Source organism: Tinamus guttatus, unplaced genomic scaffold (genome assembly GCF_059628265.1).
Source record: "Tinamus guttatus ecotype Peru unplaced genomic scaffold, ASM5962826v1 Tinamus_guttatus_pri_ptg000023l, whole genome shotgun sequence".
Classification (NCBI taxonomy): Eukaryota; Metazoa; Chordata; class Aves; order Tinamiformes; family Tinamidae; genus Tinamus; species Tinamus guttatus.
The window spans coordinates 1,945,625-1,963,869 of NW_028288557.1; the positions used below are offsets into that span (position 1 = coordinate 1,945,625).

Below are 18,245 nucleotides of genomic sequence, written 5' to 3' on the forward strand. Positions count from 1 at the left end.
GAAGCTGTTTGTCAAAAGCAACAATATTTATTTAGGAGGTGGAAATACATAAAGCAGGTAGCCAGGCTCATATGTTGAATATTGCTCAAAGCAGGATTAGCCCACCTGAAACACCATCCTGGTTCTGCTCTTTGAAAAGCTCAGGAGTCACAAATGCAAGCAATGGTTTGCTTCATGTTTTATGTGTTTTCAGTGAGTGAAATGTTTTTGGTTGTTTCTTTTTCAGCTGTCTTCCTAACAAAATCTTTCCAATAGCTGATCCTTTTCCTTGTTGAGATACTGTTTCTTTTCCACCATGAGATACGGCTTCTTTTTGAGAAGGCTCCCCAAAAAACACACGTGGCAGGCAGGCAGGTTGCAAGTTGACTTCAGCATGGCCCGTGTCCCTGTCATGGTGTTTTAAACGTTGACCCACTTCACAGGACTGAAGCCAATGGGTTTGGGCTGTTGTTGCCTTGCAGGGCACCCCGGCGAGCCGGGTCCGCTACAAGGTGGATGTCGTGCAGTTCCCCTACAGCGCCAGCATCTTTGACGTGGAGGAGAACTCAGGCCGCGTGGTGACCCGGGTGAACCTCAATGAAGAGCCGAGCACCGTGTTTAAGGTACGAACGCTGTCGAGGCCGCGTTTCTTTAGCGCTCGTATTCTGCTGTTGCATGGGGCTGTGGGGTCTGCAGCAGTAGCAATGAGATGGGATGGTTGGCCAAGCTGGGAGACGAGTCTGGAAGGCAAAACAAGACTCAGTATCTTCCCAGTATGTGTCCTTACAGCCTTAAGGATGGTCTTAAGTCTTAAGAACAAATTAATGGAGAGAGGAGGCTAGAAAGCTGTCCATTACTCCAGAATTATCATGGCCGGTTCTAAAGACTGTTTGATGTCCCTGATATTTTTTTTTTCTTAATCAGACCTCAATTTTAAATAATGGTTTCTGTTAGCAGCAGGGAATTCTTACCCAGCTGTCTTTTTTTGGTGTTTTAATGGTAGATAAATGTACTTTTCGCTAGAAAAGCGCTCCACTGCCTACATGTAAAACTAATCGGTACCATTAAAGAAGCTGAAGTTGTCTGTGGAGTTTGTACTTGAGGACAATCTGTAATTAGACATGAGGGTGAAAAAATACATGTCAGGTACATTAAGCTGTCATTGTGTTTTAGAAATGTATTTTATAGAAGTCAGTGCAATTAGAATTCCAGCTCACCATGTTTTGATATATTTAATAGCAGATGGTTCACCCTGTGATTTGCAATCACCTTTTTTTCTTTTCCCTCTATATTTTTGTTCTTCTTTATGCAATGTATCTGATTTGCAGTGAAAGGAAAGCTCCCCTGACTTTTTGTGCAAAAAGTATGTTGCAAATCGACCTAAAAATGCCCTTGCCTACACTGAGAGGGGGATTTTCTGTGTTGTTTGCAGTTGGTCATCATTGCGTACGACGATGGGGATCCTGTGAAATTCAACACCACTACGGTGGAAATTGCTGTCCTGCAGCCTTCGGTAATTCCCCGGTTTACCCAGGATGAATACAGGTAAAGTGCTTATGCATTCAAGTTACAAACGCTATTTTTTTAAACTCAAAATACACCAATTGGGTGGCGTATTTTGGTTATTAATGCGCTCTGCCATCAGGACAAGTGTTAAATTATTGTTATGTTTAGGTATCTGTTACGTTGCAATGTTTTTTCCTCATGCAAGAGCCTAACCGTGTCTTATTTTCCTTAAATTTCATTACTCTGTCACCTTTTAGTTGCAAGTGTCTTCAGGTGCAGCCTCATTCCCTTTGCCCCACCTCAACCACAGGTCATTCCTGGGCTCCCAGGTGGGGTTGAACTTCATCAACAACAGCAAGTCTTGAGCATTCAAGATGAATTTGAGTGCAGGAGCCTAAGGTGGCAGCACCAGCAAAATTAAGGGTTTTCCAAACTGGCCATGGTTTGCTTGTCCTGGAAAAACATAAGGCCATATTAAAAACCCTAAAGGCCATTGCCTTACAGGTCCCTGGTCTGGTTTGAAAAGCTGCTTGTACGGTGACCTAGAGTTTCAGTTGGGGAAGAAATGTATGAGATGGAGAATTAGAGGATGTTGCTTGATGCAGGTGCAGGGCGGCATCTCCTTTCGGTGGTAGGAGGAAGGGCTCTGCATCGTGGCCACCTTCCACGTGCGAGAGAGAGATCTGGGCACACGTGGGCCTTCCTCTCTGCTGCTCCGTGCAAGAGGGGCCGCGATGGTTTCAGCTTAATTAAAGCTGTCACCGCGGTAGGCAGCGATCGCCTGAGCAAATTGCTGTGTATCATAAGCAAAATTACAGAGGCGGAGCGGCAGTCAAGGGGAAGGGGTGTTCAAAGAGGCTTTTCTCAATCTGTCTTTGAGACGAGCAGTTATTTTAATTTCAAAATGGGTTAACAGGGTGTCTGACATTGATGTTTAGGGTAGGGGAAACTTTTCATCATGAAATCTCCCTAATTCAGGGCCGCCTTGAAAAGGCGCCGCATAAATGTGCTTCCACTTCTAAACGTGGTAGGTTTGTCATCGGGTAGCTCATGGGCTGTATTTCTTCAGGTCTTCCTTCCTGCGAGTTTTCTTTAATTTCTTACAAAATGAGCATGTAAGGTTGTAGTTTCACCCTTCCAAATGATTTCAGTTAATTCTGGTAGGTTTAGAGCATTCAGTTGTGCAGTCGTTTTCCCAGGATGTCCAAGTCCGTTGTATTCTCCTCCCATGTGTTTCCCCCCACTGGAATTTAATCTTTTACTTAATGAAAAATGCCAAAAAGGGTGAAGAACCGTTGGCAACATTTGTGATACAGATCTACATCTCCAAGGTACAGAACAGGGCACAGAAATACTGACACAGGTGTCGTGTGAAACTTCTACCAGTATTGGGAGGTATCATGAGAGCTCAGAACTGCAGCATCACCCTTGGGCGCATCGATATTGATCCACCTCATACGGGAGAGTCTTCTATGGAGCGTGGCAGGGATTTTTCCCACTCTTTTGCTTTTGTGGTAATCACGATGGAAACATTTTGGCCTTGCTTGAGTTTGGGAAGCTGGGTGGCATTGCACAGATGTGTTAAGCCTGGTGGCGGAGGGTTGGTGGGAATACAACTTGGCCTTCAGCTTCTGAGATAAGGGGCTGTGACACTGGCTCACTGTAGGAAGGTCTGAACTCTCCAGCTCTGTGTTTTAGAGATAAATACCATGAAAAGGCCAGAATATCTTGAAGCCATCTGAGGACTGAGGGTAAGGGTAGTGAGGGTAGAAGCATAGAAAGGAACATGATGCATCTCAGCAGACCTTCTGCCTGCTTTGGTTCCCATGTCATTTCGACTCCTTGGAGAAGCTCCGTGGTGCTGTTTGCAGCTGACCTTTTTCCAGGGAAATGTGTTAATTCAAGGTTGTTTTTAATGCTTTGCACAACTTCTTTTTAAAAAAAAAAAATGCAAAGCATCAGGTGAAAAAAAAAGGCAATGAAACTGCTTCCCACGAGGAACAGGAGCTCATAAACTTACATAGGAAGAGGGAATAGCCTAAGGTGAAACACCATTGAGGGTTAGAAGCAGCTACAGCCAAAAAAAAGTAAAGCAGCTAATGTGGGAGAAGAGATAATTTTGCAAGGAGAGGACTTAAATAGTGTTTTACACAAGTTTATCTAAAAGAATCTGAGTAATGTAATTTAAGAAAATCCCCAGCTCCCCCCAAAAAATGAAGTTCTCGTGGACCTCTATGATCTAAAACATCAATATAGTAGAAGTGAGTGTGTAATGCATGCACATCACATTATGAAACTAGTTTTCCAATTTATTACTGCTTTGGCTGATTTTAAATTTAATTTTTGATTAAATCTCAGCGTTCCCACTTTTGGCAATAGAAACATTTCACAGTGGATTTAAAGCGTATTGGATCACACACAAATTGAAAACTGCGTGAGAGGCTCAGTCTCTCTAGCACGGGGGAAAAAAGGAGCAAAAAGAGAAGAAGAAAGAGAGGAAAAGTTAAAATTTCACTTTGATTAAAAATAGCTGTGCCCTACACAGTATTTGCTGCATGGTCTGTCTCCAGGTCCCCCTCTGATCACGATAGGAATGATGCAGATACAGGCAACTAAAAGAAAACAGCCTTGTGTAATTTGTGCTCTCTTTTCAACACTTTATAGATGTTGACATTATTTCACTGCTCTTTTTTAATTTTTTTTTCTCCTAACTTCTTTATGAGGAGCAAAAATGTTTTGCGGTAGCAGCTTATAATTCTTAAGCATGACACCGTGAAATAGCTGCACCAGAGGGAGAGATACAGGCACATCTTCAAGCTGCTCCTGGCTAAAGAGTAGGAGAGAGAGAGGTTGAGCAGCTAATCTAATTTTTAGAGCTCCTGGGTGCTGTTTTTAATAAAATTATTTTTTGTTTTATCTCTAAATCTACCCACAAGGAATCAGTAATAGTGTACTAAACACTTAGAGGAGCAGGAGATCTCAATGCACCCTTGGGTTGGTTTGCAGCTGATTTCCTGGAAACCATCTTAGCACAGCGAGCAGATAGCGGGATGCCCGTGAGATGTTCCTGCAGAGTAGGAATTCCTGCTTTGCTGCCTGGTCAATGTTTGGGCGATAGCCGTTCGGCTTGATGATCCAAGGGAGACGCTTGATGAGTTCTCCAGCACGCGGGGAGGCAGGGGCTAAGGCAGGTCCTTGTGTTTGCTTCTGCAGGCCACCAGCAGTGAGCGAGAGCGCTCCTCGAGGCACCGTGGTCGCGGTGGTCCTCGCAGCGGCCCTGAACCAGACGGTTGTCTACTCCATCGTCTCGGGAAACGAGGAGGGTGAGTACCAGCCTTGCAGCCTGGCAGGAGAATTGCCCACAAAATATAAAGCTTCAGAGATGAAATCCCTCCTCATGGCGTCCAGGTGATAAGGACTTTCTCCTGGCCATCCCCAAGCCTTTGGAGATAGCTCCTTGCAAAGCTGTGTAGAGTGAAGGGTGAGGGCAACTCTGCTCCTTGGAAAGTGGCAGTGGTTCCCATTGCTACGCTGTCTCTGGGGAAAACTTGGGACAGTTTATGTCCATAAAGTGGCACCCACGTGTTGGTTGGTGTTAAGGTCCTGCTCTTCCTCTGTGTCAAGACGCACAATGTATATTTGAGTGAGCTCTTAGGAACAGTGTGGTCAGCTCACACCTGCCTTGCAGAGGAACAATGTTAAGGGAAGATGCTGTGGTTTGAATTATTGGAAGAAAAATTGAGTTATTTTAGAGGAATTTGGCTCTTTCTGTTGCTGGTCGTTCGTAGGACCTAGCTGAGTTCAGACCTAGCTTGGACTCGGCTCTTGGGTTCGTTTGAAGACAACATCAAAGAGCTTAGCCCTTTGCATTAAAAAAAGGAAAAAAAAAGTGGAAAAAAATGCAGATCCTAGGGAATTATTGTTGATTTTGCTGGATTACAGATGTGTTTGCTATCAACAACCAGACGGGTGTGATCTCAGTTAAAAAGCCTCTGGACTACGAGAGGGTCAACAGCTACGAGCTCCGAGTTCAAGCAGACTCGTTACAAGTGGTCCGGTCCAATCTGCGCGTCCCTTCCAAAAGTAAGTTTAATAATAGTAATAATCTTGCAGGGGAAAAAAAATAATACTGCAAGAATAGTTTTGCACTACCTCCAGGCAAAAAAGAGTTTGTTTTATTTACTGATCTTTTTATTTTGGTTCTGGCTCATTTTAAGGGATTTCTTCCTCTCCCTAAGCAGTGTTTTCCTTCTAATAAAATATAGCCTTTGCGTTGGGAAACTTTCTTGTTGATTTTTGTCGTGCTGACCATAATAAAAAAAATGTAGGCATTCCGGTCTTCTCTGACTTGTTAAAAGAAAGGTAGTTTAATATTACAGGTTTTTGTACAGCCAGTGTTGCTACTTTTCATTTTCTACGGTATTTTTTCTTTGTATTTCTCTTTTTTTATTACTATTTTTTCCCCCGAATTTGATATGTCATATGATCACATAATGCCTTAAAGCAGTTGAAGGAGTTCTCTAAATCTACTGAACAGAAACCTCATAAATTTAAAATAAAATACAATGACCCTGAAATCAGGGCATAGGTTTAGGACTGCTCCTCCTAAGTTTCTTGGGCTCAAGATTCTCATTTACAAAGAGAGATTTAATGGGAAATAGTTCTTCATGTGGTGCTCATCTTTGCTGCTGAGCAGAAAGAGATGACATTAATAGAAATTCCCTGGTGCAAACATCACCTCCCTGGAGAATTAGCATTTCTGGTTTTACCAGGGTCCTGAATACAGTTTTTCCTGTCTCCATATATAAACAAGTCTTGCAGAAACATGTTTGCTGGCATAGTTTTCTCCCCTCCTCACAAATCTTATGTGGAAGCATCATCTTTATTTTCTAAGGTCTAATGCATATATTTTAAATATGCACTGTAAGAGAAAAATGGTATCTAGCTAAGCCTGCAACAACAAATCATTTACCTCCATGTAATGGATACCCCCTGGTCTCCAGGTAGGGTTCCTTTGTTTGATGTCTACCTTTCTGATTTCTCCTCACCTTTACCTTCCTTGATGAGCTTTAATTAAGCTCTACGCTGCGCTGGAGTTTGGCAGCACTGAGTTGATGAGCTGTGGTGGAAGAAGATGCTGCAGGAGACTTGGGCGACCTTGCAGTGATGGGGATGAGTGCTTTAGGTTTTTGGATGATGCTGCATTAAAGACTGCGGTATCGGCTTGAGAAATCAGCCCCTTGCCATGCTGAACTGCAAATGCCCTTTAGCATTAACAGCTTTTTCTAATTCAGTTTGATTTAGACCATTGAGCATCTTGGTGTCTTCTCTTTGCATCTCGCACAGGAGAGTCCTGATCTGTGCTTTGGGCTACCTGAGGACAGGTTAGGATCATAAACTACCTTCTTGTGAGGATCTCTCAGCTCTCACTCGCTGAATATGATGAAGAACTAATGTGAAAATGGAAATCGCAGACATATGTGAAATGGGACATGTTCTGCAAAGTGGAGGTGCTGCCCTGCAGTGGGTCACAGAGATGCATCTTTCTTGCTTTTCTGCTCCCAACTAGTGCTCCAGAAGGGCTATTTTTGGTGGCTCTGGCATCTTTTTGGATTGGGAGCACATTTGAGGAGGAAATCCTCTTGCACCTTATCTCTATTTCCATCAGACATGCTAGATATTGCAGTGGCTTCAAGGGGAGGGTCATTGCTCCTGTCAGATGGTTGCTGCTTTGGTGGGACAGGACTTGGGTGATGGAGAGTAGAAGGGGACCCATTCTCCGCCTCTTGTTGACTTGGCCAAGCATTGCCCAGCGTGCAACTCCTTCACGCCCCATATGTCCCCCTACACCATTCTTGGTCAGCCTTCAAGCTTCAGCAGTGACTGATATCAAAATGCTGTTAAAAAAAAAGTAACCTCAGCCGTTCCTGTGTGATCCTGTCAGATTCTGCAAGCCGAGATGGAGCGCAGCTGTCCTTGGGTTGGCCTCACCTGCCAGCGCGTCGGCTTGGCGGCCTTTGGAGCTCGTCATAAAGCAAACGACGACTGAATCCTGTCCAGCTCCAATCCCCGGTCCCGGTTTGATTAGAAGGAACAATTATATTGGTTTTGGCTTTTTTTTTAAAAAAAGCACAATCTGCCGTTCCCTCCGGCAGAGCAAACAGCCGCTGCTTGTTTAACACGTTGAGTTCTTCCGTTAAAACCACTGGTGTACGAAGAGCAGCTGTGGCAATGGCTGTTTTGCTGCAAGATGAGAGCGGTGTCGTTGGGAAAGGCGGCATGGAAAACGACTCGGGGAATGGGAATTTAACAGCCAGCCTGTCGTACTGCCACGGTCAAGAACTGCTGGAGCTCAATGCCTTCAGCCCGTGGAGGAGCAGCAGGGTTCGCCTGAACCACGTGTAGGCAACACTGTCATAAAACAGCAGCACTGGGCCATCAAAGCTGTCTCCACGCCTGTTTGTGACAAAGTTGTAGACAAACTAGCACATGCTAATGGTGACTTGAGCTTTTTAGGGGTGTTTTCAACTTTCATTCATAGCCAGGAGCTTGCTCTGTTTCGAAGGATCCTTGGGTTTCCCATAGAAGAGTTTGCTGGATGTTTCCACTGAACTGGAGCCAAGCTCAGAAGTTGCAAGGTCCCAACATTTTGTCTTGCAGTCCTGGGAGATACCACTGCCCTGCAGCCCCGTGTCCAGGACCTCGCTGTCTTGTGCCGGTTTTACCGGGGGAAACACTTTCTGCTTTCACCTGGACATCTATTTAGGTAGCTTGGTGAGGGGAATTAAGAATTATGCTTATATATTATTATATGTATATACATTATATAACCACACAAGACCTCAGTGCCTGCTGCTTCTATACAACACAATTTGACAAGACTTCGGTGCCTGCTGCTTCTATACAACACAAGTTAAGGTGAAGAGATATGTTTAATGCTAATGGTCCTAATATTAGCATTGCATATGCTTAAATAACGATACTTAGCTTGCATTGCATTTAATGCATTAACTCTCCCTTCTTGTTTTGAGAGCGCTCCAAGCAAATGGGCGTTTTGGCAGCTGGCAGCGAGTGCAGCAAATGCCAGGGAGCAAATTGCAAAGCAAACTGGGCACGAGGGGAAGCCGCCTCCACCAGAGCGGCCTGAAATAGCGGCGGCTGTGAGGGCGGCACGCGAGATGGTTCATTTAGTTTGTGCATGGTGAACGCGGCGCCCAGCGCGATGCAGTTAAGGTCTTCCCTCCATTTAGTGCTGCAGCCAAAACCACGGGTGCGACAAGAGCAAGAACTGGCTATTCACAGAGCCTTATAGTATTTAACATAAAAGTTAACATTTTTTCTCTGCTGTGTTAAATAACATAGTCAAGGCAAGAAGTTCTCTTTGAAAATGCACATCAGGCAACTAGAGAAGACTGCAGAGAATTACAGCTGCTTTTCACACACGTAAAAGTAATTTTCTTCTGTGATTTTTCAGGTTGTCTAGCTTAGCTGCACAGATTGATGCAAATAATCGATTATTCTTTTGACAATATGCCTTTTTCCCTCTTCTTCTCTCTCTTTTTTTTTCTTCTACTGATACATTTTAAATGCATCGTGTTTTGAATGGTTTTTTTTCTTATCTTCGCTATGATATTTTGAAGGTTTTTCCCCAGGTTATTACTTTGGGGAAGTCCTCATGGGCTTCCCTTGAGTGGGACCACCAGGCAGACGTGATGTTCTTGGTGACTCTGGCAAGTCCCAGAAGTAGTCAGGGCTTCTCTTCAGCTTTCAGATATGCTGAATCTCCAAGACTTGCAAAACAAAAGCTCTCGTGCTCCGACGAAATAAGGAGACTGGATTTGTGCTCAAGGAGGGCTTAGGAGTGAACTCAGTTAACGCCATGAATTAACTTCTAAGTCAACGTCAAACTGAGGTCCAATCAATAAATGTATATTTTAAAAAACACACAAAAATATCTTGGTTTATGTTAAGCTCTTACTTCTCTTAGCGGCTGATGGCATTATTTTGAAGATACTTGTTTTTATGGTGTTACAAATACCCTTACTTTCGGTGAAATATTATTTCCCCATTTCAGGTAATACAGCCAAGGTGTTTATTGAGGTGCAGGATGAGAACGACCATGCCCCCGTCTTTACGAAAAAACTCTACATTGGAGGAGTGTCAGAAGATGCGAAAATGTTTTCTTCTGTGCTTAAAGTTAAGGTGAGCCTGGCAGTTTTGGCAGTGACCTTCAGTAGCCTTGGAAATACCTTTGCTGGTGCATCTTTTCACAGGAGCACAGCATGGCATTGACATCCTTAATTTACATTTGGTTTATTTTCTGTGAACCTCCAATTTGTTGGACGTTTTTCCTCGGCAGCAGCCCCTTTGTGCTTTGCATAGCAAATGGCAGTTTTTGCTTCAGGGAAGCAATTTCAGGTCTGTGCAATCTGTTGTAATTTGTAGGTAAAATGAACTGCCTATTATTTTTAAAGAAAAGAAAAAGAAATGAATTCAATGTAAAATAATATATAGGATATAATTAGCATCATGTGTAGGCATAGGATTTGCAATAAAAGCTGTCATGCTAGATAGTCTTTCCTAAAATAAGACAAGAGAGACTAGAAAGATGGGCAATAATTTCACATTGGCTCCTGGATAGAAACCACCGTGGCTCATATTTGCTTAGCTTGTGAGCAAGTCCAGCATATTTTGCCTTCTTTTATTTGATTTGTTTCCACTCTGTGCTTATCTTAAGCATATTCCTGAATGAAAGGGAAAATGCAGGTAGGATTTGTAATGAGAGGAGACCGAAGACTTGCAAAATTTGCAAAATTTATCTATATATATTTTTTTTTCCATCTTTTGTATTGGTGTTTTAAGGGCCACCTGATTTTCACAGCAGGAATACAAAAGTTTCCCCATTAGCAAACAGATGGAGTGGATATAAGTAGCGTCCAAGGAAGTCATGAAAGAAATTGCAATTTTGTGACTCTAACCTGCTATAATCTATTCCAGCCTTCTCCCGACTCTACTGGTAGGTAAAACCAGGTGCAAGACAGAAGTTTTGTTGTGCATGGCATCAAATATACTGTGCTTTTAAATAAAATAAAATGGGAGACAGTTAAGAAGTGCTTGTTGCACCAGATCGGACCATAATTGATCATGCTAGCTTTTTTAGCAGACTTCTGCTAATCTTTTCCTCTGTCCTTCAGAATAAAAGAGGAATTGCTCCGTTAGGTAAAGGCGGTATCCATTTCACTTAGTGGTTAGCAGATATTAATAAAATGAATATCTATTCTTACAGTTCAGGCAAGAAGAACATAGTAGGTTTTTTTCCAAGTTAAAATATTTAGGAGCATTAATTAATGAAATATGCATATAACTTGTATTATAGGTAACTTTTTTTTGTTGTTGTTTTAATGGGGAAACTAGGGTCTTCGTAAGAGTTGTAAACATGTTTGGGTTGATCTCCTGTACTCATTAATATTTGCTGATTTTCTTTGAGTAATTTTGAGAAGAAACTGATAGGTTGTCTGCACATATTCTTTGTGTATCCTCAGGAAGGGAAGGAAAGAGTGATTATTTTAAATTTAAGTATAAAATTATGATTATGGACAAGTAATGGACTCTGAGCCAGTGTTTTCCTCATATTTAACAAAATCAGGCATTCATGAGGTACTGCTGATAAACTCTTTTCTTTTTTTTTTTTTTATGTGCAAATGACATATTCTGCCTGAAAATCTGAAAGTCAAAAGCCACTCTCTGTAGGAGCTTCCTAGGGGATGATTTGTGCAGTCAGGTCCAGCCAAGGCATTTGTCTTACTGTCCAGGCTGTAGCACGGGCTGTCAGGGTTTGGTTCTCCACGTGAGAAGGGATGCTTGAGAGATTGAGTGGGAGAGGAGATAAATCCAAGTCTTCAAGAGCAGGGCATTTTAAGAGAAAAAAAAAGAAGACAAATCCAATTCAATGAAAAGGAAGTAAGGACAAAATAGCACTTTATCACAGAAAAGTTACACATCTGTCTTCTGCTTTGATATGAGAAGATGACAACTGTGATATATATTTCAAGACTTGTGCGTCCTCAACTGGGTAACTTTCACATACTATAAAGACAGAATGGAGAGAAAGACTATGGCAAGAAGTCTTCCAGTGACCAGTGAAGTTGTTTCATGTTTGGTGAGCTGCTGGATTGACTTTCTTGAGTAAAAATAACAATTTAGGACCAAGTTCTCCTTTTCTGAAAGCAACCAACCTGTCCAAGTGTTGAAAGCAGTAGCAAGGCAGGCAGCAACCACTTGGCACTCTGCTATTTAATTATGTTCATAGAGTGGTCAAAGTGTAAAGAACTTTCTGAAGTGCAAAATTTTGGATATAAGTTAAGCTGTTCCCGCTTGGGGAAATTACACTTTGTACGAAACAAAACTTGCACTCAGGCAAACAAGCACAGGGAGCCAACCCGATGAAAAGCCATTGCTTTTACAGGTTGTAAAGGAGACTGCTTGGAGTTCGGCAGCAGCTCTTGGAAAACAAGCCGGATGGTTCACTAGAAGCTTTTTCAAAGGCAGATTAAATGCTGTCAGATGACGCATATTTTTTTGGTGATAAAAGCAACATTACTGTTTTGTACAAAGTACAATTTCCTCAAGGGGGCAAAGGATGGCGAGTTCTGCGTATGAGCGTCATGAAATAGCAAAGACTTGTTCCTCTGGGAAGGCATCTGCAACGGGGACATGGGACACTTTCCAGGCACAGGCTTCATCTCACCCGGAGGAAGGGCCAACTGGCCATGGTGTAAGAGGCACTTAGATGAAGATGGGAAGATGATGAAGAAAGCTTGCTTTTTCCCTGACATAGAGGTGGACCCCAGCTCCAAAATGTTCTACATTAGAAAGTTACAAAATCCAGATATGAATATCTAAGGATTAATGATTAAATGATCACATATTTACACAGCGTAAAGAAGTGGGAAGCCATAAATCACTGGAGAGACAAGGAAAAATGTGAACACCATCCATGACCTTGTGGTCTGAAAACTCAGTCAGAATGAGCGAAATTGGTTGCACTGTCTCTGGAAAGGATTTTGGGAGCCAGCCGAGCCCAGAAACACAGACTGCCAAGCATGTCAGATCACGGAGGCAGCCCTGAGTGAAAGGTGGGAAGGGAGTGATTGAGAGGGCAATGAAGTGAATTTGGAAGGTGGAGGAAGGTTTTTGCAAAGGAGCCAAACACTGGGGATATCTTGATTTCTAGGGAAAAAAACACTTTGTGAAAGCCTGGCAGTCTGATAGTGTACTATGTACCTCATGTGTGTTCCGGGGATGATGAGATTTCAAACGCAGTAGTAAAACCATTGGTACCTACATCTGTAGGAAGGGGAGAGAAGAGTAGTATGTCACTGAGACCAAAGACGGTGCAGGGAGACCTGGAAAAGCTGACAGAGGTTCTTCTCTAGGGACTTGACTCTCAAGCTACCTGTGGGCACAAAGAATTATATTGTTGTTTGCTCGCTTGTCTTTAATGCAAAATAAAGAAGTAGAATAGGAGAGAGAGAAGGAAACAGCGTGTGCGCAGTGACTGCGGACGCAGAAAACAGAGGAGGACATTGAGGTCCTCCTTAAGAGGACTTATGTAAGAAGAAGAATTAGGGTGACTGGCATACAGGAGCTCTTCCCAAGGGGGTGTTTGTTGCTCAGAGCTTGAGCGAGAGAGAAACCGAGCCCTGCGAATGTGGACCCAGGAGGAGATATCAAGGAGGTAACCAAGAGGTCCCCAAAGCTCTCCAGCTCTCCAGCAGTCAAATTTATGAACATGCTGCCCTCGCATGTTTTCAAACTGCTCAAACACAGTGAGTTTTGAAATACGAAAATAAATAAATAAATCAAAGGACTTACCTGCCCTGATAACAGAAGGAGACAAGCAAACAAAAAAATAGAGAGTCTACAAGAAGCTAAGTGCATGTGTTGTCCAAATGGTCAGTTCCAGCCAAAGACATCCCCTGAGTTGGCACAAGGAGACAGCTGGAGGAAATATCAGGCACATATCCTTGCTCTTACTTTTCCACAGGTGTTTATGACAGGTTTTGCATGCGTCACTTGTGATTTCGGGGACCTTTCTGGCGTTGCAGCAGCAGTAGCTCCTGCTAATAGAATTTTCACTTTTTGTTTATTCAACAGGAGATGGAAAAGATGATCTGAGAGAAGCAGGTTGGGAAGCCTCGACCTGCAGATGGCTTTCAATGCAGTCAGGAAGGAGGTTCGAAAGGGGCTTTTTTAGCATCATGGTAGAAATTCAGGGTCAAGCCAGCTGTTCTTGGAGTTCTCATGGCAGAGAAAACTTAAAAAAAAAATACAAACTAGCTGCCCTGGGTCAAATGCAACAAAAAAAAAAATGTGGGGAAAGCAGCAAACTAGTACAGAGTACTCAATTGTAGATGCAAATGGAATTTGGGATGAAAAGGCCAATCAAATATTGGTATAAACATATCTCACCATGAAAATGCTACATGCATGACCAAGGCAGGTGCTGTAAATTGCTTCTCCCCAGTCAATGAGCTGCAGCACTTCTGCTCGGAGTGGAAAGCTTGCTCTTACGTGTCCTTATTGGAAGAAAACATCTTTTTTGATCACTACTTCTGTAAATAATCCCACACAATCCTCTTTCCTTCTTCCTTCTCTTGTCTGTTGTCTTATTGACCTTTACAGAATGGTTGATGTTTATTTTTTCCATCAGCCTGCTCTTTTCCCCCAAAGTCTCTCAAAGATGCTCAAGGAATGGATGAGATCTCTTGAGTCCAGGTCAGTGATTTGATGCAAGACCACAGGGTCTAAGCAAAAGAGGCTTTAAGCCTCTCTCTCTTTAAGCCTCTTTTCTGGGAATTTCTGGAGGTGAATTTGCACCGGACTCTGGCACTACTAAGGAATCCTAAAATATCATATTCCCGTATTAATAGTCTGGTCGTAGTTTCCTGAAAAATGCACGGAACTGGAGCAAAGACAGAGGACTGGGGAGAAAAAAAAATATATTCTCTTTAGGGAAATGACTGGAGGAAATTCTCTTTCCACTCCAGTGGTGCTGTTAGCCCTTTCTTTTAAAATATTTGCTTTTCCAGTATAAACCTCACTACTGTTGTTAGTTGAAGTGCGTTTAAGTGACCAAATAGTAGAGGTCACAATTCTAATAAAGCAATTGAGGTGCTTTTCACCCCCACTCTGGATTTCTCCTTAGCTTTTGAGATATATTTGCACCAAAAATGTTTGCAGGAAAAGAAGCCAGCCCCAGAATGAATCCTATGAATCCAAGTCCCTCGCAGTCACTCACTGAATTTGATATAACTGTGTTTAGTATGAAGGCAGCTGAGGTTGAGTTGATGGCAATAGAAACAGCAGTGTGTGTAATGCAGTTATATATCCTAAAGGAAACCTGATTTTGGGGGTTGATCAAATTTTCACTTCAGACCTTTTCTTGTACGTTTTGTGCCGCATCCTGATAGACTTCCTAATGAAACCTTTTCCTTTCTTAGTCTTCGAATATCTTAATAGTCACTAGCGAAATAAAGCAGCCCTTTTATGCTACAGCTTCTCTTCCCCGATGGTGCATAGGAAAATGCAGATTACTCTTTACTTAGAGTATATAAAACAAATATGTAAGATTGCTGGGTATGGATATGTAAAAGATGATATGTTCAGGAGGAATTTCAGGATTATTTGTCTGCCCCAGCACCTTTAGCTGTATTAAGCCTCTAGTTATTTTCCCCTCATGTCAATAACCTCTGGATTTCTTTTAGCATTCCAGTTTTATTCCTTGGGATGATAAGCAAACCATTGAAGCAACAAATTTGGCAGAAGCAGCAATGAGACTGGTGCCTGGGAGCACTCTTTTTTTCCGGCAAAGCACCAAAATTTCTCTTTGCTAATCCTGCTCTTGCACTTGCCTCCTTGCACAGCGGAGCTGCTTTGCCAGTTGCTCTCTTCTGTTTGTTAAAAGATGATTTATGAATCACAGGGAATCATCTGTAGGGCGAAAGCACTCGTGGGTGGAGGTAAAAAAACACTTTAAAGCATACTCATGGTGACAGCAGCGTTCCCTCAAACGTGCGAATCTGCTGTAACATCTGGCCTCTGTCAGGAAGCCACTTGCCCTGCTAAAAGGAGTATTGTAATAATTTGAAGCACGCAGGTAATATCTTTCCAAGAAGGCATCTCTAGATAGTATCTTGGCTCGCTGAACTTTTCGCTGGAAGAGGCAGGGCTTTTCTTTTTGCGTGGATTGCTCTTGGTTGTGTCTCAAAGAGAAGATGTGTAGAGTATTGAGTGGAATAATTTAGCGTAGGTGCCGGGTGGCGACCCAGCACTTAGTCCCTGACCTGGAGTGACTCATGAAGGCAAGGCCACAGTGCAACAACTCTCTCCGTATTATCCTTAAAACTTCCTCGTGGGCTGATGGGTCTGGTGGTGTCTCATTTGGGATGAGCATGAAAAATATCACCCAAGACGTAGCTACTCTTGAATTTCGCTGACGCTCAACCATAACTACTGCTGAATTTTGATGAAACCTGGTTACGTGAGATAAATGCAAACTAGCTGTTTAGATTTAAACTCAGTGGTTAATTTTAAATATTTCCCATATAAAACGGGCACGGGCGTCTTTGGTTTTCTCTCTTCTTCCTAGCTCAGTGACATGAAAACAGATGGCCGATTCAACTCTTTCCAAGCAGTTGCTTGGCACCTAAAAGGAGGGAACTGCAGATGGTTGCAAATTGTTTGGTGGTAAAGTCACGTCTGCCCTATGTTTTTTCCATCTCTAGCACCTCTGAACTCGTGGCAGTTGGCTTGATTTTTGCAATGGGCCATGGCCAAAATCTCTATCTTGGCGTCTTCTGGTGTCCTGTCCTCCAGAGACCTCAACGTCAGCCTTGCTTCTTCAAGACTCTTGTTCCCCAAAGCTCCTTGACTCTGAGATATGTTGCCTGGATTTGGCCCAGTACCTCTTAAAATCATAAATATTTACCAGTGCTCAATCATAAGAGGATTTAGGAAACACCCGCCTGTGTATTTCTTGCACGCGACAAAAGCAAGATAGACTGCAGCAAGATGAAGATTAAGTACAGCTCTTTCTCTTCTTTGACAGCCATAACCCAGGTTTTGAGGTGTCATCTATCTCTTCCTAATGAAGTGTCAAAATTATTTACCTTACGGACAAATTGCAAGAATAGCAAACACCCATGGCCCTGGGCTGAAGGAAGTTGATGCCTTGTGTCAACAGCTCGCAAGCTCTCTCTGGTGGCCTGGCCGAGGCGAATGTGGCAGCGTTGAGTTGGATGTCAGTGCAAGCAGCGATCAGAAAGGGGAGAGGGGAGCCCAGCAAACTTAAAATACGTGGAATTAGTCTCTGATTAATTGCCCGTGTTTTGCTTTGGCTGACTGTCTCTGCTCATGTGCGTGCAGATGGTTTTTGAGATGAGAAGAGCCTGACTTTTAGCTTTGTTGAGGGCATCCCTCTCTCTCTGGAGGACCAGTGTATCCTCTGAACTTTTGAAAATTAACTCATAATCCGGTTTCACTGAAATTTCCTTTGTTAAGCTTGGCTATGAGACATATCCTATGGTTCCTGCTAAGCAATTAGAGTAGTGCTGTGACATTTTGTTTGAGAAGGCTGATGTAATTTCATGCCCGTGTTGTACATGTGTTCCTCCTTGCTCTTCCAGAAATGCCCAATTTGGGCAAGTCAGGTCTTTGGTGTCACCCTAATTTGGATCCTTTTTTATTATTATTATTATTTTTCCTGATGGTGGTGGGGAGTGTCCTTTGGAGCATAAACCACCAAAGTTGGGATTTCTGTTGTCATTAAGACCAATTGCTACTAAAAATCATATCCTTCTGGCAAGATGGTCTTTGCTGGCATGAAAAGCGTCGGGCTTGCGGCCTGACGGAACCAATCCAGTAAATCCCTCTTAGCAAAGCCACAGGCTCTGCTTCAGCCGGGCATCGTGCACGTGTCGCTTGGCACCTCCTGGGTGCCGTTAGCCCCGAGCTGCTGCAAATCTCATATTGCCAGGGCTGAACACCTGGTGGGAGCCAAATAGGCTTTCTGGGTTTTGTTTCTATTTTTCTGGCTCTCTCTCTTGAATAAATCAAGGATGTAAAGCTCCCTGGGAAGTCCTTGCCAAAATTGACCCTAATAGCATCAAGCAAAGCTGTTCTGAATACTTCTTCAAGCTACAGCTTATGTGTCTTCATGGATGTTTTATTTCTGCTGTCACTCAGGTTTTAAATGTTTCGTTAGAGATAGATAATTGCATGAAACCTGTTAGTTGGCATTTTAAGATCTCTTATATTTTCAGTGGAAGTAATTGGAGTGAAATATTCAATATTTCCGTGCGAGTATTGAAGAACAAAATGTGGGAATAAGAGGTAGATCAGATCACGGTCCTGGTGGAACACATTTTACGTTTAGGCTTCTCCTGGCCGAAACAGATAAAGCTTTTGCTTTAGAGGAGAACACAGTCTTTAGAGTGCTCCTCATATCCTTCATAAACATTTTCTTCTCCCCAAATGCGGCCCAGCATCATGGTGGGAACTCTTCTTCTTCTGGGCAGCTCCACAACCCATTCCCATACCTTGTGAAAGCAGCCCTGCTGCCTACAGCTGCCTATCCCAGCCCAGATACTACAGGTTAAGTGGTGTATAGTTAGATCCCATCTGGTCTGGCAGCAGCTGGAGTAGTAGCTTGGAGCTTGGAGTGCCTGCAGTGTTCATCTGGCACGGATGTCTCCTGATAG

The 18,245-nt window shown here is 43.0% G+C and overlaps 1 protein-coding gene across 3 annotated transcripts in view; it reads left to right on the top strand.

Moving 5' to 3' along the window:
• The window catches only part of PCDH15 (protocadherin related 15), a 133,479-nt gene that overhangs the window by 88,483 nt on the left and 26,751 nt on the right, over nt 1–18,245 (top strand). For all 3 annotated transcript variants that reach the window (XM_088525418.1, XM_088525433.1, XM_088525423.1), the window contains exons 21-25: nt 462–602; nt 1,412–1,524; nt 4,699–4,808; nt 5,428–5,568; nt 9,560–9,687. In XM_088525418.1, the coding sequence (XP_088381544.1) occupies nt 462–602; nt 1,412–1,524; nt 4,699–4,808; nt 5,428–5,568; nt 9,560–9,687 (633 nt within the window). The remainder of the gene's footprint in view (nt 1–461; nt 603–1,411; nt 1,525–4,698; nt 4,809–5,427; nt 5,569–9,559; nt 9,688–18,245) is intronic.